The sequence below is a fragment of the Argiope bruennichi genome, chromosome 10 (genome assembly GCF_947563725.1).
Source record: "Argiope bruennichi chromosome 10, qqArgBrue1.1, whole genome shotgun sequence".
Lineage (NCBI taxonomy): Eukaryota > Metazoa > Arthropoda > Arachnida > Araneae > Araneidae > Argiope > Argiope bruennichi.
Window position 1 is genome coordinate 20,225,995 of NC_079160.1, and position 26,464 is coordinate 20,252,458.

At 30.3% G+C, this 26,464-nt stretch overlaps 1 protein-coding gene across 4 annotated transcripts in view; it reads left to right on the top strand.

The window, feature by feature from the left end:
- The window catches only part of LOC129987981 (SLIT-ROBO Rho GTPase-activating protein 1-like), a 284,069-nt gene that overhangs the window by 206,116 nt on the left and 51,489 nt on the right, over positions 1-26,464 (top strand). The window contains exon 1 of one of the 4 annotated variants that reach the window (XM_056096037.1): positions 18,719-19,602. The exons of the other annotated variants lie outside the window; for them this stretch is intronic. Within the exon in view, the coding sequence (XP_055952012.1) occupies positions 19,548-19,602 (55 nt within the window). The 5' untranslated portion in view covers positions 18,719-19,547. Of the gene's footprint in view, positions 1-18,718; positions 19,603-26,464 lie in introns of those variants that run through there. 4 annotated transcript variants of the gene reach the window in all.

Sequence of the window (26,464 nt, forward strand, 5' to 3'; positions counted from 1 at the left end):
TCGTGAATGGAATTACTAATCTTTTAATTTTGCAATTAAGCGAAAGTATTAAGTAATTTAAAATTCGAAATTCACTTAAAAACGCTTCTGTATCTCAATTGCTTTTTTTTTATTATTATTATAGGAATCAAAATAACAATAAATGTCCAAGATAGGATGTATCTTCTCATTAAGAAATTAAATAAATTCGTTTATCAAGTTGTGATTGCTGTGAATTAAACCAGTGAAATAAAGGCCTTTGAATAAAGCCACGAGTACTCAAATTTTTATTTTCAGAGTCCCACTTATGAGAATCTTGTGCTTCGAAGTATAGAAATGAAAACTGAGTATACATTTTGGTATTTTTTTAATCAATCGATTTAAATCCAAAATTTGGCACATAATTATCATTTTCCTTATAATATTTCATGTTAAATTTCATTTAATTAAATCGTTGCATTTGTAAGCAATCGCATTTACTTGCTTGCGAATGTATGAACCGACAGACGAGCCATCGTTTGGCGGATTTGGTTGAAAGTTCCACACATATCTATACACAAGGTGCTGAAATTGTGCAACAAATTTTATTCATCTGACTCTTGTTTTGTAATTATTGTGTTTGCTTGTACTTGGACAAGCAGACAGACTCATTTTCTGTGAATGGATTCTCGTTCAAAATTTGATAGAAGTTACCAATGTAGTGTAAAAACCATATATCAAATTTTATTCTTTTAACTCAAAATATTTTTGAATTGTCTTGTACACAAACATAGTTTTAAAAAAATGTGTTTTTTTGATCCACGGATATCTGAAACATGTAGATGACTCAAAATCACGAGTTGAATTTTTTTTTGAGGATTACAATAATTTCTTCTTGTATACTTCGTATAAGAAAAAGTAAAAATGGATTTGTTTAAGCAAGTATTGCCTCCACCCCTTCCCGGGATGTTTTCGGCCGGGGTGGCCTGGTGGTAAGGTCTCAGCTTGTGAGCTGTAGGGTTTCAGGTTCGAGACTCCATTCCACCGAAGAACCAACATGTAAGGGGGTCTGTTGCACGATAAATCCGTCAGGGCCAAACGTCCTCCCCCTGGTGTGGTGCGGTGTGGAGAGGGGGGTGACAGCTCAGGTATCGTCCTCGTCATCTGACCGAGGTTCAAAATTGCGAGGTCCGTCCCAAAATAGCCCTAGTGTTACTTTAAACGGGACGTTAATATAGCTAGCTAACTAACTAACCCGGGATGTTTTCATTCCGAAACTACCTTGGAGTCCTGTTCTAAAATTACTTTATTGTTGATAGTACCGCAGACTTACAGAATGGTTTTATTTATTTTTCTACAAAAATTGCGGTACTATCGTTATTGCGGTACTATCAACAAAAATTACTTTATTGTTGATAGTACCGCAGACTTACAGAATGGTTTTATTTATTTTTCTACAAAATGAGAAAAGGCAAACATAGAATCAATTTATTTGCCATTTTATAAGTAAAACATGTCACTCATTTTCCTTGTATTTATTACAAAGTTACTTAAAATTGGGAATAAGTTGAATTAGAAAAGGTTTTGCTAAAAATATTCTTTTATTAGATACAAATTTCTTAATCATGAAGTTTGCATAGATTTGTCAAATTAAAAAACTTCAATAAAATTGCCCCCCCAAAAAAATCTTTTGCTCATTAAACACGTTTTTTATTTTATTTTTATTTTTATTTATTTTTATTTTGCTCTAGATTTGAAGGCAGTTTTAAGCCTCTTCATGAATCGTTAGCGTTCATTAGACTTACACGTGTTTTTCTTCGATGTTAATCTTCGGCTTAGTCGCTGCAGTAAATCGTACTGTTTTCGAGGAAAAGCTGCCGCCAAAACACATTTCCACGTCCATTTATTTGTGGCTCCGAGGACTGCATTTTCAGATCATGTCATGATAAATACAAAGATTGATTGTGTAATTACTGCTTTTAAATGAGTGACCATGTTTTCTTTTCGATTTAAAATGAAATGAGTTTTGTTGCGATTCACTAAAAGACCTGTGAGCGGATTTTTGTGCTCTAAATAATCTAAGTGACCGTAATGGATCATTATTTATCATTTATTTCAAGCATTTTTTTTTCATATTTAAATTAGTTCATTTATCCGATAGTTATTTTACTCATAAATATGATCATAATGAGATATGAGTGTTTTTTTTCCCCTTGCCTTTTCTGTTAATTTTTTGTCATCGGCTTTCTTAGATTTTGTATGAAGGCCCAAGACGATTCATGCACTGTTTTGTGATTTTATTTATAAAATAAATTTATGTCGCCTTTCGATGTCATTCTGGGATTATTGTGGAATCGTTATTTTGCCATTTTAGTCATCATAGCGAAGTCTTGCACATCATTACTCCGTACTACATTTGAGTGCCTTCTCCCTGATGATTTATCATTTAATAGCTCATTAGTTTAAAGATAACTCATCATCTAGTAAAATCATCAGCTTTATAAAAGATTAATATTTTTTCCTCCTCCGAGCTCTGAAACTTGTGATTTTTTTAAAGAAAGCATTTTTTTTTTTTTTTTCTATTCTAGAATCATATTGCTGTGTTTATTTCTTTTTCCTTATTTAGCTTATTGTCTGGTGCTTCAATTTGCACAATCATCTGTTGTTTATATATTCATGCTGTATCAAGAGACTTCTAGTATTAATGATTATGCATTGAGGATTTTTTTTATTTCTCGATCTCTTCCATGGATACAGTGTATTGTTGGTTTTTAAAACCCAATTTGAGGGAATCATATATTTTTTATTTGGTCATGTGTGGATGGTAATTTATCTTTTCAACCGTGTTTAATGGTAAACTCATTTTGTTCAAACTTTCTGTAGACATTTATTGCAAAATTAAATTAAGAGATGCTTTGATCATTTTGTCACCTAATTTTTTTAACTGTATTTTTCAACTGTAAAGCAATTAGAAATAAAGGGGGGGGGGCATCCGTTTAGATTTGTTTTTCATGAAGATACATCTCTCTCTGTTCTTATTGTTCATCCTGCGATTATTCCGATTTTCCTCTTGAGTAAAAATTCCATGATGGGTACCGCATCCTCCGTAATGATGCGTTCCTGCTGCGTTGAGGTCAGATGGGGGGTGTAGCACCGTTAGAACGGACTGCACCAAAATAGATCCGCATCCGCGGAGCAGGCAATAGATTCCAGCTGTGGCGCTCATAACGGAGGGAATATAAGGAGCGCCTTATTGTTTGGTGGAAGGAAGAGAATGTATTGGAACGAAACGCTTGCAGATGTGTCTGTAAGGGCTATCTTGGGCACACCGCCATCGCTGCTTCTGAACTTATTTAGTCATCCATCATGAAAAGCCGCATTTTCCAAGTCTTGTTGGCTGTTCGCTTTAACATCAGAACCAGCTAAAACCTTCAATAATTTCAGTTTAATCTGGCCAATGGTTTAATACATATCTGATCGCTTTATTTCATAAAATAAATGAGTGATTTTTATAAATAATGTATTTACATGGTTATGAAGATAGAAAACATAAGTAATTTATTATCTATAATTATGAGAAAAACTTTCATTACTTTGTTTTTGTGTTATGTGGACATGCAACAAATTTCCTTGGAAAACGGAGAGTTAGAGTTTTCGAAATCGAATTCTATCATTCTTGTGAGCGATTAGTTTGATTTATTTTGTTTTTATATAATAATTCTACAAGATTTTTAATATCTCACGGATTTTTTTATATAAATTTAATTATTTTATTGTTCAATTATTCATGGATATTTCATATTTGGTATGTAAATTTATTTAAATTGAATTGAATGCAAAACTATTTGTTCTATTCATTTCTGGGAAATTTACAATACTTTTTTGTTATGTTGATATCAAAAATGTGTTTTTATTTTTCATTCTATATGAATTTTAGTAAGTTAAGACTCTAGTAAAATTAATGACAGTATCATATAATCAGATCTTATTGCAAGACCTGCCTAGAATATTTTTCCATATTTCATGTAAAGTAGATCAGGTAGATCATGTATCATGTTAGATCAGGTTATGATCTACACAACTACTCACAGGTATTATCTAGAGTAATCATAAATTGACTTCTCCAACCCGCCCCCGAGGCACACGGAAAAATCTGATGATCGGACATGCCATTAACAGCATCATTGGCGGGAACAGTGGTTGTGTCTTAAGGGCCATCACCGGCTACGGTACAACCCTTCCCATTGGAAGTATGTCCCTTCATCGATAGGAGGTAGCCAGTCCTCCATTTATGTACCAGTCAGAGTGCCGAGAACCAACTACCATACCGGAATCTTCTCATCCTCATTCCTGAGGTGCACCCCCCCCCCCCCGGTGAGAGTATTATCAAGAGTAAATTAATTTATTTACACTATGTGCATAACTATTGTTCAGTTTCCAATATGAAGTTCATAATATCAAGAAGTTTATTTTTTAATGACACAAAACAAGTACATTTGAACAATAGTAGGTTTCGCCAATCCGATTCAATTAAATATGGAAATACAAGTTTTTTCGGTCATCTGCTTTCTCTCAATCCAAACTTTTCTCTTCAAGTTGTTTCTGTTTCACTTTTCGAAACACCTCAGACCCCTTAAAGAAGGCCATCTGGCTCTCATCTCTTACGATAAGAGATGAATGTTGTTGAGATACCTTCAAGCTATACGCCCCTTTCCTTGTACCTTCGGTTCGGCGTAATTTTCTCATAAAACATATTTTAGCAAATGCATGACCGAATAGAAAAAACTTTTGAAATTTCGATTTATTTTTCCACGGGAGATATGATTTATACAGGTAAAAAGTGATAAGAAATACGTCAGTCTATATCGCTACAGAAGAGAGCCAAAATTTTCCCTTTCAATGATTTTACTATGAGCTTTTGGTAGGGATTTCTTTGACACGTATAGTCTTAGGAAAGGGAAATTTAGGTATTCTTAAAAGAATGTTGTAAGCATTAAAGATTTTTATTCCTTTACTTGGAGCGTCGGAATCTGCTGTATTCTGCAGTTTTACAGAGCGCGTGTTGAATTAAATGAAAAAAAGTGGAATTGGATCATGAAATAAGAGAACCTTTTAGAAAGAAGTTAATATGGGTTAAATTAAGATAAAAATTAGGAAATTAATTAAGATTTAAAATCACATCAAGATATATATACTGTAGTATAGTGTGTGTGTGTGTGTAATATTATTTGATTCTTTCATATTTTCTTTAAAAAATAAGCTGAAAGTTAGTCACAAATTTGATAATATCTATAGTTGAATGCTGTTGAGATTGTTCCTCTAGCATTTACAGCGAATTTTTCGCTTATTCAAAACTTTTGACTTACTGGTTTATATTTGAAATAGTATTGGAATATTCTTGCAATAGAATGAATATTGGATTTAAGATATCTCTATTGGACTAGCGATATAATTCAAAGGGGGGGGGGCGTTATTTTTTCCCCTTCCAATCTAGAAATTAAATTGAATGAAGTTATTTAACTACTTTCTTGAATTAAAATGCTACTTTATTCGCTTTTATTAATTCTTGCCATTTTTCTACACTATAAGCATGTCCTCGAAAAAATGACGAATAAAGGGGAAAAAACCAGCAACACCTTTCCATTTCATTAGCAGATTCTCAACCGGCCCCCATGCTCATTCATTCCGCGTATTGCACATTCAAAAAACCCCGCCGGAACAGCTGTTCTGTTTGTCGCTATGGAGACAAAACACATGTCTCACCTGCTGGAGCTGACGTCACCCCCTTGGCAACAGATGGAGCTAGCTGGTCGTCCACCTTTCCGGAAACTTCCCATATACCAGCCCTTTGTCCCCTCAACTCAGCTGTACGGCTTATCAGCTGGTGAAACTGCGCTGGTACTGCATAGCAATTAGGATTCTGGAGTGGAATTGGGCTACTTTTTTATTTGCTCTGTCTTGCCCGTTAATGGGTCAGGTTTGATGTCTGGGAAGTCTACCTAGACTTGAGGTAGCGGTGGATTTATTTGATTTGGTGGGGTTTTAAACCGATGATATTTTTGAGAAATGGAGAGCTCCTAAAACTGGGAAATATGAATTTTGAGTCATAAAAATTACTTTAACAATGTCATTTGTTTGCTCATGAACGTATCTTAATTAGTTGATTAGTAGAAATCAAAATTGTATTTAATAAATTGAATTTTTATTTTTTACCTTTATCTCATTTATATTATTAGTGTTTCCAAAAAATCGTGTTAAAACTAAATCAGGCAAAATTGTTTAATTTAGAACTGCCGTTAACGGGATATTTTTCATAGATTATTATATATTTTTATTTTCCATAATATGATAAAACATTAATTGTAATCATTTCTTTTTTTCCTTTCTTTTTCTTTTTTAGCATTTTAAGTCGACAATTGTATGTGACTATGTTCGGATGATATTTTTGATGAACATTCGAAAATAGTTAGTTTTTGAATTTTTGCATAAAAAAGATTGAAAAAATATCTATTCACCCAAAGTATATTTTTAAATTGCAAAATTTTATTAAAAAAGTGGAAGAAAAGGGAGTCTTGTTCGGCTAAAAAGAGATATAAAACAAAAATCTTCTATCATATGATCATATGATTTGCTTAAAATTTTGCTAGATTACTTAAGAAATATGTTATTTAGCTCCTGAACTAAAAAATAAGCTGTCTTTCTATCCATTCTTCAAATTTAAAGTTTTGCTTGATAAATAACTCTAAATTTTCTTTTCTTTTTTAACCTATTGTGAAGGACTAAAACAATTATAAAGTATTTCTAAATAAATACTTTACTTAATCTCTAGAACAGGAACAGTAGAATATATTGAGAAATTATTATAACAAATTTGAATAAAAATTTAATTATTAAATTTTAATTTATGAGATTTTTTTAATAAGAAAATGCATTCGAAGATTAGAATTTGAGAAAATTGCATTCAAAGATGTAAAATAGCATTAAGACATTGTAGCGAATGTGGCGGATTACTATGAGCGGGGATAGAACCTGGGATCTTGTTGTTCGAAGCCCAGTAACATGATCACAATACAAAAGCAATTGCTCGTGTAGCGTAGCTGTTAACTGGCTTATATAAGCTTTCACTACAACATATATAAATACAAACATGAAAATCAGTGTAACTTCTCAAAAAATAGGCTTAGGAACAAAATTCTAGCGGTTTTATGAAGAAACGTGCTCAAACATTGAGAATATTCGTAAAAAAAAGAAAAAGAAAAAATCGGCCTTTTAACGTAGTCACCTATCTTAAATATTTCAACACTAATTATGCTTCATATTTCTGAACAATTTTTGTAGTTTTAATTTTTCAGCCATATAATATACTAGCCGCCTTTGGAGACCAGCCGGTTCGCCAATCTTAATGCTCGTTAAAATTTTAATAATTAAATATTTTATGTAATTCCTGCTTTAATAGCTTCTTCATCAAATATTTTAAAGCTTCAAATTTTGATAGTCATGTAATTCACTCATAATAATATAAAGTCCTTCAGCCATAACATAATATGTATCTCTCTAATTTTCTGTTAGTTCCGGTAGAATTTATGCTTAAAATTAAAATGGAAATGACTAAACTGCAATTAATATAATAATATTTTTTACTGAAACAAAGCATTTTTTAATAATATAATTACTGATAATAGAGTCACTGAGCGTTTAAACTTTATGGGCACTAAAGAATATCTTTTTTAAGTTATGTAATATCTCAAGAATTTGTCAACAAAATTTCCTCAGATTCATCATGAACAGATCGATTCATTAACAATGTTTAATTTTAAATACATCAAACTTTAAGAAAATAAAATGAATCGTTTGAAATAATCCGCCGAAAAACGTTAACCCTAGCCTCATTACTGTTGAGAGAAAAAAAAATTGAAGCCTTATTCATTTGGCGGTGGGGAAAATGGAAGATTTTTTTGGCGGAAAAGTTGGCGGTGGGGAAAAAGGAAGATTTTTTTGGCGGGAAAGTTAGTTTTTAATTAATAATTAAAATTCTAATTAAAGTTTCAAAAAAAGGGATCCCAGGTGCACATTCCCGACCTCTAAGGTATACATGTACCAAATTTGATAGCTGTATGTCAAATGACCTGGCCTGTAGAGCGCCAACACACACACACACATTGAGCTTTATTATAAGTATAGATAAACAAAATAAACAGAGAAAACTAAAATGATTAATTTTATTCTAAAAATGGACAAATGCCTTTTGACCTGATAATCCAAATATTGCACCCAAAAAGGTTTTTACTTCGAAATTTAAGTTGAAGTCTTGATTTTTTTAAAAATAAAAAAACTATGTTTCAATTTATTACTATAATTAAAATTATTTCTTCTGAGAGTCTATTTTCATTAATTGGTAATTGTAAAAATTATATATACTGAGTTTATAAGTAATTCATTCGTGTTAACCATATGATTTTTTGTCGTGTGCTTACGATTTCATTTCTTTAAATTATTATTTGGGTATATGGCTTCTTGGGTCATTTCAACAGTACTGAATTGAATTATCTTAGAAAAAGAAAAGACATAATTACTCAATAAAAAGCTTGGATTTCAAATTCTTTGACGTTTCAGATATTTTCATACATTTCATGCTCTAATAGCGATATACACACCAATTGAAACTTTTATGTTTTTTGTTGTTGTAATGCCCATTCAATTATCTTATTCCCAGCCGTGAAGGTCGTTTCAACTTGTGTTCTATTTTATTTTACTCATTTAGCTTCTTCTTTGCGTGCTTTCTCAATTGTTCGTCCACATAAACTGAAATGCCTCATTTATTTCCTCACACGTGCAAATAAATGTGTTATGAAATTAAACTCTTCAAGATACATTTTCTCCTGGTTGACTTCTTTTTCCTATTTTCTTTTTTGCTTCGCTGGATTACGTTGTCTCGTCAGAAAAAGATTGCGGTTCTTATCCCATTGTGGGTGGAATAGTTGCATCATTTGTTTAAACTCCTCACAATCAGTTGACTCTTTTGAAAAGATTAGTTATTTAAGCTCTGATATGCGATATTGTCCGCGGCGCTACAATGTCATTCACAAAAGAAGGTTTCGCTATCTTATTTCTGCCGTCCAAGGTTTCTCCAAAGACACTCACAGGAAACGCGTCGTGGATCTCTTTATTTTGCTGCGACTGGCTGCTGCAAGATGCAGTAGTTTCCTGCCAAAGCCAATTTATGTTTTCTGGCAGCAAAGGCGTGAGGTCCCCGTTTATTTTATTTTTCTCGCTTGGTTTTTCTGCTGTATGAGGACTGCGTTTGACAGTTGCCATCTCCGATGGGTGGTACACGACTTTTTTTTTTGAAGTCTAAATGTAGAGTTTAGGACACTATTTTGGAAACTTCGCTCTAAATATATATCGTAAAGTAGTTCTGTGGACTTGCGTCATGGTTTGCAATTGCGTAAGGGAGTTGTAAATGTTCTGATATAATGTTAGTTGATTATAGCGGGGATTTATTTTTGCTCAAGTTGTAGTACTGTTTGAGTTTGACTAAAACAGATTCAAGTATATTAATTTTAATTAATTCAATTAGAAGCGTAAACATTGCTCTTAAATAGTCAATTGCATATTAATTTCGTATTTGTGGGATATTGCTTAGTTGCTTTAAAAAAGATTTTCTGAACCTTAAATCATGTTAAGTAAAAATCTGGTTAATTTTATTACTAGAAGACTTGATTTGTAAGAAGAAAAATTTTAAAACTATGAAGTATTTAAACATTTTACTATTTGTGAATCATTTTCAATCAACAACAATTTTTATTATAGTTAACTGTTCCCCATTACCTAAAATAAAATGATTTAATGTATGATTTTCAATTTTTATGAAATTTAATTACAACTTTTGATGCTATTTAAAAAATTTTGCGTTAAAAGTATTTGCATAATTCGATTATATATGTTTTATTTTCTTAAAATAATTGTTTCGAATCCACCAAAAAGCTATAAAAACAATAACGTTTTGCTATCGATAACCAATGATATACATTACTTACATGTAAGCGAAGCATATACGAGCAAATTATTTGGTCAACAGTATCTTGCTGTAGATTCATAATATGATTTGGCGTTTGGCTATGTTTCAGTGATCAAGGTGGAAAAAATCATCTTATCCGTTTCTTTCTTCAACATAGAATTCTTGATTTTATGTCTTTTAGTTGGACCTTACCACAAAGAATAGTTTGATTCCCCTTCCAGTATTGGATAAAGTGAGAAGCCATCTGATTGAAAGCAAACAATGAAAATTATTGATCCTGTTTTGTCATTGTTTATTTTATACAGTTTTAAAAACCATTTACTATTATTAACCATTTCTTACTGGAAGTTTGAAACTCTGACGCCATTATATAACCCCACATAGTCGTTAATTCTTACCTTTTGTGCTGCATGTTCGTAAGTTCACATCACGATAGGCCAAGCCACCCATGAGTTACCAATCTATAACAAACTGCGCATTGTTCCTCGTTTAATTATAATATATTTTATCACGCGCAACCGTGAACAGTAGCTGCGCATGATTGTGCCTGCTGTTATGGATAAGAAACAACAAACAAGTGTCCGCCTAGATAAAGGCCCCTTCCTGTAGCTCGTGCTCACCAACTTCGATTTCCTTTCTCCGTGCGTAATTGGGGGGAGATTCAACATCCTTCTTATTAGCTACACATTCCGAGTGGCTCCTTCGAGGAGGCAGCATCGACCCACCCTGCTTTCACGTTTTGCTTTCAACCTGTTGGAATCGTTACCATTTCGCTTCTGCCCCTCCGCCCCAGAATGCAAATGAAGCATCGTGAAATCCTTGACCTTCGAAATGTAAAGTAAAATGGCATGCTTTTGCAAATCGAAGAAAGGAATGCCCATTGTTGCCTTGCTGTCGTTTTCCTTTACTTTATTTCTTTTAACCTCTTTTCTTGTCTATTGTCCAGCCTTTTTTTTTTGTACCTGTTTTCTCGATTTGCATAGGGTTCCGTTTTCTGATGAAGAAACTATCGAATATATTTCACTCCCAGTTGTTTTGTTTTTTCGGAGGAGGGGGAGGGGTATTTACCGAATTTAATTTGACATCACTTGTTCTTTTTTTTATGTGAAGTCCACGTTAATGACGTGCCTGCTGTATTTCAGACAGTTTAAGAGAGTTGGTTCTTTTTCTGTTAAATTTCATATCTTGTATGATGTTCAATGGAATTGCCACCATTGCAAAAATCACTAAAAATATTTAAAGGGGCCTATTTGATGATTAATTTCATGTCTTCAATAATATTTATCTAATGTTTTTCAGATCAAAAACTATAAGTTTAAATTCTCACATGCATAGCGTGAGAGTTTTACTGTATTAATGAGATATTCTCATATTTGAAAATGATGGACCATTTTTCCTTGACTTTATAGTGTTGTGTAAATGAAAAGATCCGGGGCAAATACTAGTCTCGGGGGTTAGAGCTTTATGGAAGTAGTTAAAAGAGATCTTAGCCTATAATTTTCCGTTTTTATGACACAGGGAATTTTTTTCCCTTTTTGTTTTCAGTGCTATGATTTATTCTTCAATTCTAATAATCTCATTCTTCTTTTTATTCAAAATTCAATAATTTTTATTAATTAGAATGGCATATTTCATAAAAATAATAATCGCGCTGAATTTGGGAAAGAAATCGTAATCATGGATACATTTTTACACATATATCAGATTGTATTTTATTGAGAAGGATTTATTGATTTTAATTTTCAGTTTTAAATCCAAACAGACACTAAAGCTATTAGTTTTTTTTTTTTTTTTTTTTGAAAAAAAAAATTGCATCTTAATAGTTCTCAGCAGCAAATTCAAAGTTGACGAAATAAAAATGAAGAGCTAATTTTATTGCTTAGAGAAGGCTGCTGGGGTGTTGGTTTGGCAACTCAAACAAATCTCTTTTAGGTTGTGTCTTTCTTGTTTAAATGCGATTTTGTCTAATGGCTCCGGTTTAAGTAAAAGCATAATGATCTCCCTATATGTTTTTCTAAACCAAGTTAAACCGGTTATTTATTATATTGTTAGGCAATTTGAAATCTTTGCTAGTTACGAGTTTCCTTAATTTGTATATTTTACTTATTTTTTTAATATTTTATGCTGCAATTTTTATATGAATCTTAATTATTACGAATACATTTTTATAATGTTCAAAACCGACGAATTATGATTATTTATGTTTTGTTATGACTTTTTATACAAATGTATAATTTGATACGTAAAATATTGTTTTAATTTGCTGCGCATTCCGTCAATCGAATAAATTTTTGTAAAAATCATTTTTAAAACGCGAATGTGTTTTAAACAGTAAAAACCTGTTTTATTGGCCACTATTTTTTTTTGTTTTATTCTGATCTTTTGTTTGTTAAACTCTGTACCAGGCTAAATTTCACTAAAAATTAACAGATAATTAAGCTTTAAAAATATTAAAATATTTTGTCACCAGGCCTGCGGTGACCTGATGGTAAGGTAAGGTAAGGTTACGGCTTCGGAATTGGATTGTTTCTGGTTCGAGACCCGATTCCACTGAAGAACTGTCGTGTAAATGTGCGTGATGCACGTTAAATTTGTCGCCTAACGTTTTCCTGCTGCTGTAGTATGAAAGTTTGGAAGAAAAAAAAAAGGGGGGGCAGGTGCCAGCTCAGGTATCGTCCACGTCATCTGACTGTGGTTCAAAATTTCGAAATCCGTCCCTAAATAGCGCTAGTGTTAATTTAAAACGTGATTTTAATATAGTTAAACTAAACTTGTCACTAAATTTACACACAAGTTCACTAAATTTTGGTCAATCTCGGGCACATCATAAAGTGTATGAAAAAAAAAAATCATTTGAAAAATCAATTTTTACAAACATGAAATAAGTCGAGTTATATAAAAGCATTTAGTAAAATTCTTTTCTATGCAATCCAAAATCATATACGCCTTCCCTCTTTTCATTGTATACTTCATGTCGACAATTTGTTGCGACGTGATGTTTGGTTCGAGAAGAGGCTATTGTGCCCTCCTTTTGTGAAATGGCTGGCTTTATCTCTGACTCAGCCTGCCAGAAATTCCCAACGGTAAATGATCAATAATTGAATGCCTGTCGTTCCCACTCAACACCCGGACGAGTTGAAGGGATTTTCTCCGGCGGGGAATTCATTCTGAGGCTCGACTCGGGCATTGCGCCTCACCGACTCAATTTGAATATTCCAGCGAAGAGGGATTCCTCGTGCATTTCTTGATAGATTAGACTCCCATGCAGGAACTTTAGGATTGAAAGAGGGAGGGAAATAATCGAATAATTTCGGTTGAAAGAGCGTATCTTGCGAGAAATATAAAGTAGGATTTAAAATTGCTTTTAGTTGAATAGAAAATGACTAGTCAATTAGTTTAGTATTCCAATGATTGAAAAATTGAGAATGAAGGATTATTTAATTACTAGGTGATATACCTGGCATGACTTTTGATTAGAATCCTTTGGTATATAATCTTTTACTATAGAAATTATTTTTGTATCGAATATTATAATGCAAACCAACTTTTCCATGACGTGTATTAACCCTTTGCACTCGGAAGTATTAACCCTTTGCACTCGGAAAAGTAATTCGATGCTTAATTATTCACTTAATACATATGCTTTTTTATTACACCAAAAATAAATACATACAGTTGTTTTAATTTGAATTTTCTCAACTAAAATGAATTGCTAGTGTTTTACCATTCTGTAGGTATTTTTAACAATTAAAATTTAAAAAAAAAATCAATAAAATGTCAAAATGATGCGTCGTCTTGAATGTTGAGTTAGAGGTACCATCCGAATGCATAGGGTTAAAATATAAATAAAAAAGTAGTGGTAGGTCAGATTAAAGTCTTGAAATTCCCCGTGAAAGAAGTGTTATAAATTTACTTATTTGAAAATCAGCTGCGTTAAATTTTCTGAAGAATTATAAACAATTAAAATAAAAAAAAAGATTCGAGAATGAAATTGCTATCATTGAAAAGGTAAAGCTTTTAATTTTAAGATTATATAATTTTTTTTCGAAAGATCTTCTTTCCAAGTTTTTGTGTGTGGGAAAAAAAAAAAAAGCATAATATTTGTTGATATCTCACAACCTGAATTTGCTGCTGTTGTCGACCAACATTTTTATTTGCTCACAAGAGTTTACTTTTTTTGCAATCTTTTGAGCGATTGATTTATGCCTGTTTTTATGCAGTGTTAAATCATTACTTTGCGACAAATAAAAAGTTGGCGAAAGGAGATATATAAAAATAAAACAAATTCTAAAAAATGGTAGTAGAGCTGCCCAAAGTTAATATTAATTTTAATGCATTAAAATATTTTTTTAAAAAATTAATGATAATTGAAAATAGTATTATTCAGAAACGAAATGGATATCATTGAAATGGTAAAATTATGAGTTATAAGATGGTTTAAAAATGTTGGTTTGGTTTTTCCAGAAATAATTTCTTTTGAATTTACTGTGTAGAAAAGACGGAATTATGTTTAACTTCTGATTAGTTATGTATTTAAATAGTTGATAGTATTCGTTTTGTTGTCTTTAATAATAAATGTGAAACATTTGGTTGAATTTGTTCCAGTTGTTTAGAAGGAGATGTGGAACATACTTTCATAAAAAATGCATATATAGTCGCAAGGACTTTTATTTATATTAAACGTTTTAGGGTATGTAATGAAGCATTGCATTATATATTAAATTTATAAGAATTAATCAGTTTTATTTAATTTATATCACATTTATTTTGTCAACTATCGCCTCACTGATTCACAAGATTTCTGTTGAAATGGATGAATCATTTGAATGCTGTGAAGATGAATCCAAATGCGGTTGTAATTGTTTATTAAAAAATGCTAATATTAGATGCCAAAGAACTTGATGTCTTGATTTATTGTTACTCTTTTGTACTGCACTTGCATAGAACTGTTGATGCGACTGAACTCATACATACATATATACACACACACACACACACACACACGCAAGTACATCAGTTTATATCGCGATATGAGAGCAAAAGGGATCAAAATTTTTCCTTTCATTGGTATTATGATGTGATTTTGATAGGGATTTTTTGACATGTGTAGTTAGGAACATGGTATGTGTATTAGGAAAGGGAAATTCAGATATCTTTTAAAGAATATTGCAAACATTAAGAATTTTTATCCCTTCACTCGAAGCATCAGAATCTGCTGTTTTATACAACGCATGTTAAAAAGTAATTAAATAAAAAGTGGTATTTGATCAGGAAATATGAGACCATTTTAGAATGTAGTTAATCTGAGCTAATTTCAGATAAAAATTAGGAAATTAATTAAGATTGAAATTAGATCTTAAAATATCATTACACACACAAACACGAATTCTACATTATTGTAAGAAATCGCAGATTAATTTTTCAGAAATAATAAACTAATTATATATATTATGTCTTGAAAAATAAAAGGAGCTCTTGTATTTAGCGATCTTTTAATTATTCATCCGGTTATTTTTCTAATTGCTAAGTGTTAAGTAAGTAAATATGAAAAAAAAAAAAGAAGAGATATTTGGATTTATGTGCGAGAATAGGAAACTTGTTCTATATTAGTTTCCAGTTCCATATTTGTTAAACTTCATGAGGGACTTTTGTTTTCCTTATATCATTTTCCTCACCTCTTGTTCTTTCTCTCTTTTGTGTTAGTATAAGGTTAACCGCGAGGTGATAAGTCTTCCCCGTAATGGTTCTCACGTCATTTCAGCCCTTGCGAGTGAATCATTGGCGAGGGAGGCGCCTCTTCCGAAATAAGTCGCCGACCTTTCGCGCGCTCTCTCTCTTAATTAGCGCCGCGAAATGAAATCCTGATGTGTGGAGGTTTCGATATGACCTTTGTACTTTGTTTACATTCACTCATTCGATGGACAAGGAGGAGTGTCTTGGATTTTTTTTTCCTCCCCTCTCTCTCTCTCTCTCTCTCTCTCTCTGTGTGTGTGTGTGTGTGTTTTTCGAAAAGGGAGGAATAAAAATAAAAAAAGTTGTCTCTCTCATCCCTAGTTGTCGTTTTTGGTTACTTCCTCTTTGTGTTCTTTTCCCTCTGCTCTTTGCGTGTGAACCGGGAGCGCTAGTCGGATAAGGGCGGGTTTACAATGTTTGGCAATGAAGCGCTTCCTGTTGAGCGATAAAGCGCCAAATAAGTTGGCAGGTGTGGCAGTTACGGAGAAAAGGTGTGTTTACTTGAAGTAATCTCCAGGATTTTTGTTGTATGGTTTTGGTTTCGAAATGGTGTATTGAAAGCTTTCTTCTAATAAAGTAAAGCAGATTTCTTTTTCTTTTTTAAAAAAAGAAAGTCTTAAAATTTTTGAGTTGATCAGTATTTCGTATTTTTTGCCTATATTTTAAAGTTTAAAAAGATTAATTATATGTGTTATATATGTCAATTCATATTTGTCAAGTTAGTATACAAAAGGTAAAATGTCATCAATCAGTATATTAAAAAGATTCCTCTAAAATGCTTTTTTAAAAAAAATCTTAAAATATTTGAGTTGATTAAAATATTTTACTTATTTCATATTTTTGTGTTATTAATCTGTAAAAATATAAGTTATATGCTTTACATATACGTCAGTTCATATTTGTCAGTTAGTTTATAAAAGGTATAATGCTTTCAGTCAATATTTAAAAAGATGCCTCTAAAATGGGTGCGAACTGAAAAGGATAACGTTTAAAAAAATGATTGATTTAATGCTAGTATTGACATAAAATACTGGAATTCAAAAATAAATGCATCTCTCTTAATATATAAAATAGTTGCTAATATGCATCTAGAATAGAGTAAATGTCTTCTACTTTCCAACTAGATTATTCTAAAATAAATTTAGCTTGTTAAAAAAGGCTATCAGAAGTCTGATAATATATATGAGAACAGTATTCATTTGATGAACATCGCATTTTAAATATATGCATCAGTTATGCAATAAAGAATTGAAATAAATAAGAGAAATGAAATCTACGATCGCAAATTTCAAGTTATTATGTGAGAAAATTATTATTTTTAAGTCATTATTTGTCTTAATTAATTTAAGTCATTAACCAGTTTAAACCAGTTTACGAGAGCTCCAAAACATTTTTGCCAGCCAAGAAGAAAATGAAAATTGGCATTTATACTTTATTCATTGCCTACGCGATTTCGAGCTTCAAAAGCCCCTAACCAAAACAACATCATGTTCTCACAAAAAGGAATGCCACGTTTGGAAGCTGAATAACGAATGTTTCCGTCGCAATACGATTTCCAAATGATAAACTATTTACCAAAAAGTTTTTAAACATTCATTTATATAGAATTTTTATGAAAACAATATTTTTGTAAACACAAACTATTATTTTCTAATTTCTGAGATCATTAAAACAGTTTCATAATGGATTAATCTTAGAACAGGAGTCAAATCCTTTAATGTTTCCCACTTAAGAATGAATGAAGTGATATTTCCCCTTTGGGGGAAAGAGAAAATACTTTTATCAAAACTGTTATTAAGCGCGAGTGAAGTTTTTTAAACATATTAAAAAAATTAAATTATTTAATTTTATCCGAAAAAAAAATTACATTCCATGAAAATAACAGTAATGATGTCATAGTTCTATGTCAACCTTTTAAAAACGCATCTGCTGTCCAAGAAGCAAACGTAATAATAAAGCAGTACTGGTAAAAACAGGTCTACCTTTTAAAAACGCATCTGCTTTCAAAGAAGCATACATAATAATAATAATGCAGTACTGGTAAAAGCAGGTAAAAAAATATATGCGATTAAAAGATGATGATGAAATTTGCAATTTATGCTTTATTTATTGCCTACGCGATTTCGAGCTTCAAAACATCCTAGCCAAAACAACACCATGTTCTCACATGATAAAAATATTAATATTTCGAACTGAAAAAAAAAGTTATTCTGAATGAACAGTCATCATTTATATTTTTAAAAAATTAAAATTGTACACTATTCCTTTATATATTTAGTGTATGAAAATTCTGTTTTCATATAATTCGATTTTATAGAATTATGTTGTTTTATCTGAAGTTATTCTGTTTGTTTTTATTATACATGTATGACATACGCTTATTAATTCAAGAAACGTATTACAATTTTTCTTTGTTAAATTGTCGAACGCATTTCAAAGTAAATAAGCCTACGTTTTTATAATTAGCAATTAATCATCAATTATAACTAATTAATTGTTAAGTTTTGTTTTAAAATTTTTATTTGCTTCCTTGTTATCATTCATATAAATTTCCAATCTTTATTTTTTTTTTATCCTTTGCTAATTATGATAGTAAAATTATTTATAAAAAAATCAGATTATATCTGAGGTTAAAATTTCAAAATAAATATGTTGTTCTCTTAATAATCTTAATTTTTTTTAATTTCTGAATTAAAGAAAAATGTTTCACATCATTTTAACATTTTGATTTGTCATCATTCATATACATTATTTTATATTTTTATTATTTATTTTGTCGTTTGCTAATTGTGCATAATAAAAATGTTTGCAAAAAAAAGAAATTCGATTAAAAGTGTTCTTTTTATATAATTTTCAAATCCAATAATCTTGTTTAGAAAACAAAAATATTATTTTCTGTCGCCAAATCGAAATGTCATTGGCGCGCAAAACTTTTTTTCCTTGTGGTAAACCTACTGCTCTTGTAAGCGTCTGCAGTTTTTGAGGGAAATAGAAATGACTGTCAGTAGAGCTACTGGATGCGTACGACTCATTCAAGTTTTTGGAACTTCGTAAACAATGTGTTTTTTTACAAGTTTTCTCTGGAAAGGATGTGATTTTTATGTTTTTTTCTGAAGTCAGTTATCAAGATTTAATCGGCCGCTAAAAAAAGTGTTAAAAATTATTCATCAGCGTTGTGATAAGATTAAATTAATTCTCTTGGATTATTATTTATATTTCTTATTACATTTCGCATCCAGTGGTTTATCATTTCTTTAGTGCTGAAAGTGTGATTCTTCATTCGGAATAGTTCTTTTTGGATCATTATATTCGACTTTTACTGAAACATTCGAATCGGCGGAATTCTATTGACAGATTTTATACTAAATGATATTTAATGCATTGCTTGTTTTAAATATACAATTTTATACAATTTTAAAATTTAACATTGAATAGAAAAAGTATAAAAAAACAATTACAGCCAAATTTAAACGTCAAGGAATATTTTTAGAAATCCAATTTGGATTTCTTTTGTGTGTTAAAAGACATTTTTAGATCCTTGCGTTGTGTTTTTTCGAATATTAAATGTTCGATTCTAAATCAGTTTTCAGTCTAATTAACCCTAAACACGGAAGTTAAAATAACAGGTCTGTGAACCAATGGTGTGGAACTCTTAATTTATTCTGACAGCGTTCTATTGTGTGACATCAAGTTTGGCAGCAGCAGTTGATGATGTGTGTTCATTGTCCCTACCTTCGCTAAGAAACGGTTGTTGTGTGATTTAAAGCATAAAAAGAAGTTCAAAAATTATCTTGAAAAAAAACTGTCGTTTTGGAAAAAGCGATAAGTATAGAATGAGATGAAGACCACTGGTATGGTCTGTTGGAATGTTCCTATTGAAGTAGACTGGTTTGGTAAGTTTAAATCTTTTATAGAAAATGTTTATGGCAGAGAACATTATTTTAATTTGACAAGTAAAAAAATTATTAATGTGGCCAATTATTAATTTCGTTAATAAGCTATTATTTTAATGGGAAGGAATCTTATAATTGATCATATGGAAATTTCTTATGATTGTTAACTGGTAATTTTTAATATGATGTTTACATGTTGACCTGTAAATTGCGACATGCGTCTTGAAAAAAAAATCGTTCAAAATATCTTCTGGGCCGTAACATCAAAATACTGTTGGATTTAATTACAATTTTATCAAATTTGGAACGAAGTTAGCTCTTCACTAGTAGGACTTACTAAGAAAAAGCTTTTCAAAATTCATTTTTTAAATTAAAAGTTAATGAAAACGTTAACATTTTTCCTCGATGAATTTGGAGCATTTTATTCCAAAAAGCGATTTATACATCTTTTTAAAATCCAAAATAATTGCTTTCTGGTTATACTAATTTAAATAAATTTAAGCAAATATTTTTTTAGTATATTTTACGATATTTATTGTTTTAATTATTGAATTTATACTTACGTGCATTGAGACGATATTAAAAGTCTTTTTTGTGCACATATTATCACTGCTATATAATTGAAAAAATACATTAAAAGTAGTCGAACCATGCCTAATACATTATCATATTATACTATTTCAACTAGAGGCTCGAATCGATTTAGCATTTTGTTATATGAAAGAATTATCGAAATTTTTTAATAGTTCATTTTATGCTCCAGATTTTTTTTTAAACATTTAAGACATTTGAGAATGATTATTACTTAAAACTCCTTGAATATAAAATTTTAAGAGAATATTTTAATTTTTAAGAAAAATCGCAACTTAATCATATGTAGCATGGTTTAATTTACGCCAACATGTAATTTCTTACTATGTATAATAGGGTAAATAATTGAAATGAAAATAAGAAATATTTCATAATCTGTTTTAAAATGATTGCTTGCATTATCTTTTCACTCCAACAATGAGATTATTTGAATGAAACAAATTGCAATTCTGAGTATATAAAAACTAGTAATGCATATAATTCAGGTAGTAAGATTTTTAAGCGTTTTAAAGCAATATTTATCTTTCATTAGTTATAAACATTCATATTGTATTAGTATATTTTTTTCAGGACTAAAGAAAAGCTTTCCGAATTTCTGATGATTTTTAATTTTGTAAATGGGGATGATTATTCCGAACGTTCTTTATTTTTCTTTTCTTTAAATATATATAGTTCTCCGTAGTTTATTTTTATTAGACTTAAAATTATTCAATTTTCTTCATGAATGGAAATGAGTTACATTTTGTTCAAAAAGACATGTAAATTGTTAATGAGAAAATTTAATATTATCAACTCCTGGCAAACATTTTTCTCTCCTAAAAAAAGTCCCAGTTCTTCAGTTGAACATTTAGTTCCAGTTTAATAAAAAAAAAAAAAAAAAAATGGGATAAAAAAATTCCGAAATTTATAATTATTGTTTAAAAATTTAACGCACTTAATGGAATTTTTCAAAAATAGAATTCTAAAACTTTAATAGCATATCCACATATTTCAACGATTTTGAATTCGTTTTTCTATATTTTTCTTCCTAAAAAGGAGCGTCTTCTGATGATGTCTTAAAATTATCCCATTAAGGAGAGGACAGAAGTTGGCTTGAAGTTAGATATTAAATGGAAATTTTGGAATAATGATTTACATTCATATAAATACAGTCTTTTGATTATCCACAGAAGTTAGCGAGGTCATTTTAATCATTGATTAGTTACAAAAGTTGCATTAGAAAATGTCCAACCACAATGTTCCATCAACAAAGAGCGATTAAGGGGTCTAAGGCCCTCTTTTCCCTTTATGAAATTTCAAAACGATATATTTTACTTATTTTAATTTAGTCTCCATTATTATTTTTGTATATGAAATTTTTACTAATTGAAGTAACAAAACTTTTATGACGCACCACCATTTGCATCACTTAGGTTTCAACATCTCGCTTTTACCAAAAAAAAAAAAAAAAAAAAAAAAAAAAAAAAAATCAGTTTGTATGTATTTTTAAACAAGAGAATGAAAAAAATAAATAAATAAACTACAACTTTTTAAAAGCAAATTCTATATATTAATTAATTATAGAATAAAATATGCTTCAAATTATAAAGCAAAAATTTTTCGTAGAATTCATTTAGAATCATGAGACAACATAATAAAACACATACAAAAATGAATATATGAGTAATATTAGAATTATATTCAAAATTCTAAATGATACGTTTTATTTGAATGAATTTATTGCAAGATCTTTGTAAATGAAGCGAAACACAAAAATCAAAACTTTGGACGCACTACAGGATACAGGGAGGGAGGATGACGGGATCTTGTATTCTCGAATAGTTTTCTACTTGATAATCTGACCTGAAAAGCCTAAGTCATGATTTAATATTCTTTTCTTAATAACTTGTCCGTAATATGTATCATGCATTTCTTTTTAATATGATCTTCCGAAATGCGTGCACATTTAATTCGGTAGGTTTCGTTTAGCTAAACTGTAAAGAACAAAAGTTTGTAAGTTTGGGCAGGTGTTTATTTTCTTGAATTAATTATGTCAAAAAAAAAAAAAGAATCGACATTCTTTTTATGTTTTTTGGTGTGAATAATATGGAAGCAGAAGAGTTTCTGCGTGAACTCCTCCACAACACACGACCGAAACGACTCGATAATATTGCGCCATTCACGCCTTATTAGGACGATGATGAGGTTCCAAAAAACACGTTCTGGTTTCTTCACTCTGCTGCGTTTATGCTAGATGTTTTTTTTAGTAGATGTAGCGAACTTCTAACACTGGAGGTAAATAAATAGATATCACACTTAGCGTGGTTTCTTTGGGTTTAGTACATAATGTTTTTTTATAGCTATTACCCCCGAGTAGTTTGGCCGCTGCAAGTTTCCGTTTCATATAGAAATATACATGTGGGAAGAAAGTATATTAGTTCTAGTATAGCTTTAACTTTTTTTACCGTAAATTATTTTTTAAAATTTTAGTTTGTTGAAAATGTTTTTGCTGTTATAATTTATAACAGCAAAAATCAGTAACAATGTAATCATATACACTTTTTAAAAACAGAAGAATTCAAAATTTAACTGTCCCACCGAAATGGATGTGAATATGACTCAACTTCATTGTATCAATTCTTGACTGAAATGTCTGACTGATAATTGAGAATTTTGTTGGGCTCAAAGTTTTTCAAATGCAGTATTTTGTATATATAATAATAATAAATTATTGATTTATGTCGATCCACGTTGGAACGTTTGAAATAAAAACTGTCCACGACACTGAAAAGATGAAAACCTTAACACCACACCATACCTCCATTTCTAGAGTTCATGTAGCCCCTTTCCGGTTTGGTATCGATGTAGGTGGACTTATTAAAAAAAAAAAAAAGAATTATACAGTAATCAATTTGAAAGAAACAATGACAAAATACGAATGAATATAGCATAACAAGAAATGATAAAAACTAGAATGAAAAATATCTGGAGTACAATAGAACCTGATGAATGAACATTATAATGTACAGTATCAGTGAAAAATATAAAGAAATTATAAAAATTAGTTATTTGAGGAGGCTTAAGGATATATTATAAAATGCGAAGTGTATTAAATGATGCTCTAAAAAACTGATAAAAAATGACATAAATCTTTAATGTATCAATGTAGTCAATTTTTAAGAAGGCTGAGGAGTTCGTCATTTCTGGATATTAAATTTTACTAATGGACCAAACCTGAATATTGAATTTTTCATGAAAATATTCCATGATAATACCGTTAAAATTATAGTTTTTTTACCGTTAAAATTATAGAGGAGTTTTTTTTTTTTTCTTAAATCTAATTTTTCTATTGATGAGTATCGAACATGATGAGATTTTTTTAGAGTAAAAGGGATTTATAATTGCTTATTTCTCACAAAATCAAATTTAATTAATTATTGAAAGCATTACACCGTGAACTCTGTGCTAATAATAACACAATGAATGAATAACGGTTTACATAATTGTTCATTTTTTCCAAAGTATTTTGCACATTCGTGATATCTTGATATCGTGTAGTCATGACATGGTGTAATTTTATGCACTTTTTTTTTTGATAATTTTTTCATTCCTGATAATTTTCTTAATTTGCGTACAGTTTATAATTCTAATTTCTGATAATTTTCTTAATTTGCGTACAGTTTATAATTCTAATTTCTGATAATTTTCTTAATTTGCGTACAGTTTATAATTCTAATTTCTGATAATTTTCTTAATTTGCGTACAGTTTATAATTCTAATTTCTGATAATTTTCTTAATTTGCGTACAGTTTATAATTCTAATTTCTGATAATTTTCTTAATTGGCGTACAGTTTGTAATTCTAATTTCTGATAATTTTCTTAATTTGCGTACAGTTTATAATTCTAATTTCTGATAATTTTCTTAATTTGCGTACAGTTTATAATTCTAATTTCTGATAATTTTCTTAAATTGCCGCCAACATCTTTATCATAAGGATTGTTATCATTTTCATTTTCCTATATCGACTGGAATTCTTCATCGTTAACAACGAAAAAGAATTATTTAATCATAATCTTACTTATTATGCTTTTTATATAGAAACGTCCGTTTGCTAAAAGTGTACACTTAAAAAGTACCGCACTAGCATTTTTTTTAGGACATTGTGCTTGTTTGGCATCAGATGTCTGAATATAGTATGTTATCATCGCTTGTTTTCCTTCTTTCGATTTAAGTAAAATGTTTTCATATTATTCTGTTAAACAAATAATTGACGTTGATGGCTGCATTTTGTATTTAAGGAAACAGATTCTCTTGAATCAAGTAATTTGATCAGTGCTCTTTTCCTCTCTTAACAATTTATTTTTTGCGCTTCAACGATGCAGCTTTTATACTTGTGTGACAAACACTTATCTTTTTGCTGTGCGTTCATTCGAGTGTAATTGAAAAAGCTACAGAAATGTTCTCTGCTCGTCGTTTTCAATGAAGAGCTAGCCTTGATATTGCTAAATGCCCTTGGCGGTAATTTTTGGCATTGGGCCATGCCTTTTCTTTTGAACTGTTAACTTTTTCCGCTGTTATCAAATGTTGTTGGAAAAAATCATAATACTTAAGAGCATATATCTCTGCTGTCAATGAAGCTAACATGCTTCATATTGTTAATATTTTGTTTTTTTGTTTTTCACAAATGCGTTTTTGACGTTCATAAGAGTTTACTACTTTGTAACATTTTTTTATAATTATTAATTGACATAACTAAGTTTATTAAAAGAAGTACACACTATAATTTTGATAACAGAGTATCATTTCGGTCGCTACAATATCATTTTTATATTGTAATTAAGTCATTACTCTTATATTAGGCATAAATTCTATCTTATATGTTTTCTTTAAATTAACAATGTATTATTCAGTACATAGGTTTCAGGTATTCTGTTCGATTTAATATGATTTTTTTATATACCGCCTACCTGTTTTATATAGTGTTAATTTCAATTTCTTTTATTCTATTTTTGTAAGATATTAAGTGCCTCAAACAGAATAATTGCGATTATCTGAGATTTAATCGAAATAGGGGTGAAAATATGCTCGTTTTCAAGTGATCTAATTGCATATATTATAATGTAGATAAAAAATATTTTATTTCGAAACCACAATTTGTATAGATACTCAAAAATTTAATGTGCTGCCAATCAAGAACGAGAATGCAGTGGTAAGAATTTTCTGATTCGATTTCTACTGCAGATAATCATAAAGTCTTCGAATAAATGAAAATAATAAAAACTTCCGTTTATTTAGGTGTTTTTTGGGCTCTATTTTAAAAACAGCGGTGATATTTTATTTATAAATATTAGCAAAATGCAATATAAAAAAAATCAATGTATCTATATAAATTAAAAGTACATTCACTTGTGCTATCTTATCATTTTATATATTCACTTTTTTTTCTTCTTTTTTTTTAAAGTTATATACAAGCATTTATTTGTTACTTAAATTATCTACGAGCAATTATCCAAATTTCTAGTTTGCCATAAATAAAATTTCAGCCTCCATTAGCATAAGTGATTTCATACCGTAAAAGCATGCATTATTACAATATGCTAATAGTCTTCGGTAATTTTTCCCTCTCTATTTTTAAACGCAACATTTACATTTGCAGAGCTAGTTTGTAGCCGATTTTTTCCTGTTCAAAGCACGAGACGTCATATTATGCACAGTTTATCTTGGAAACAAAAAGCCTTGGCTTCTAATGGTTGTCTGAAGATGTGTGTGTTTGGGAGGGATGTATTTTTTAAAAAATATATTGAAGTTACCCCCTGATTAATCCTTAGTCTAATGACAATAATATGTGTTTGAAAATTTTCTGTCCATCCATTTTTGTTTCATTTTGTTCCCATGCTATTTATTTCGAGTTATTCATTTACAATTTTTTTTTTTTGAGACATTCTGTTGCCCTTGTCCATTCTTTTATACCAATGTTATTTCGTATAAAGATCTTTAATAGATGTATTCTTTGAATCAATGCCGTTTCGATCATAATAAATGGATTCAGTTAGACAATGCAACATCAGATTTCTCTTCGATGGAAGAAAAAAAAAGGGGGGGGGGAGGCTAAGGGAGGGGCTATGGTTGGATAGTTAATGGAAAAAGAGATCGCATTCCCTTCCCTCCCGTTTTAGAATTCTTGGCGTGTGAAGATACCATGTCTTTTACTACTGAAAATACATTAATGTGTTTTCACAAAGATGGGTGCATCCGCGTGCTCTTGTTAGGTGACATTCTGCTGGTGATTT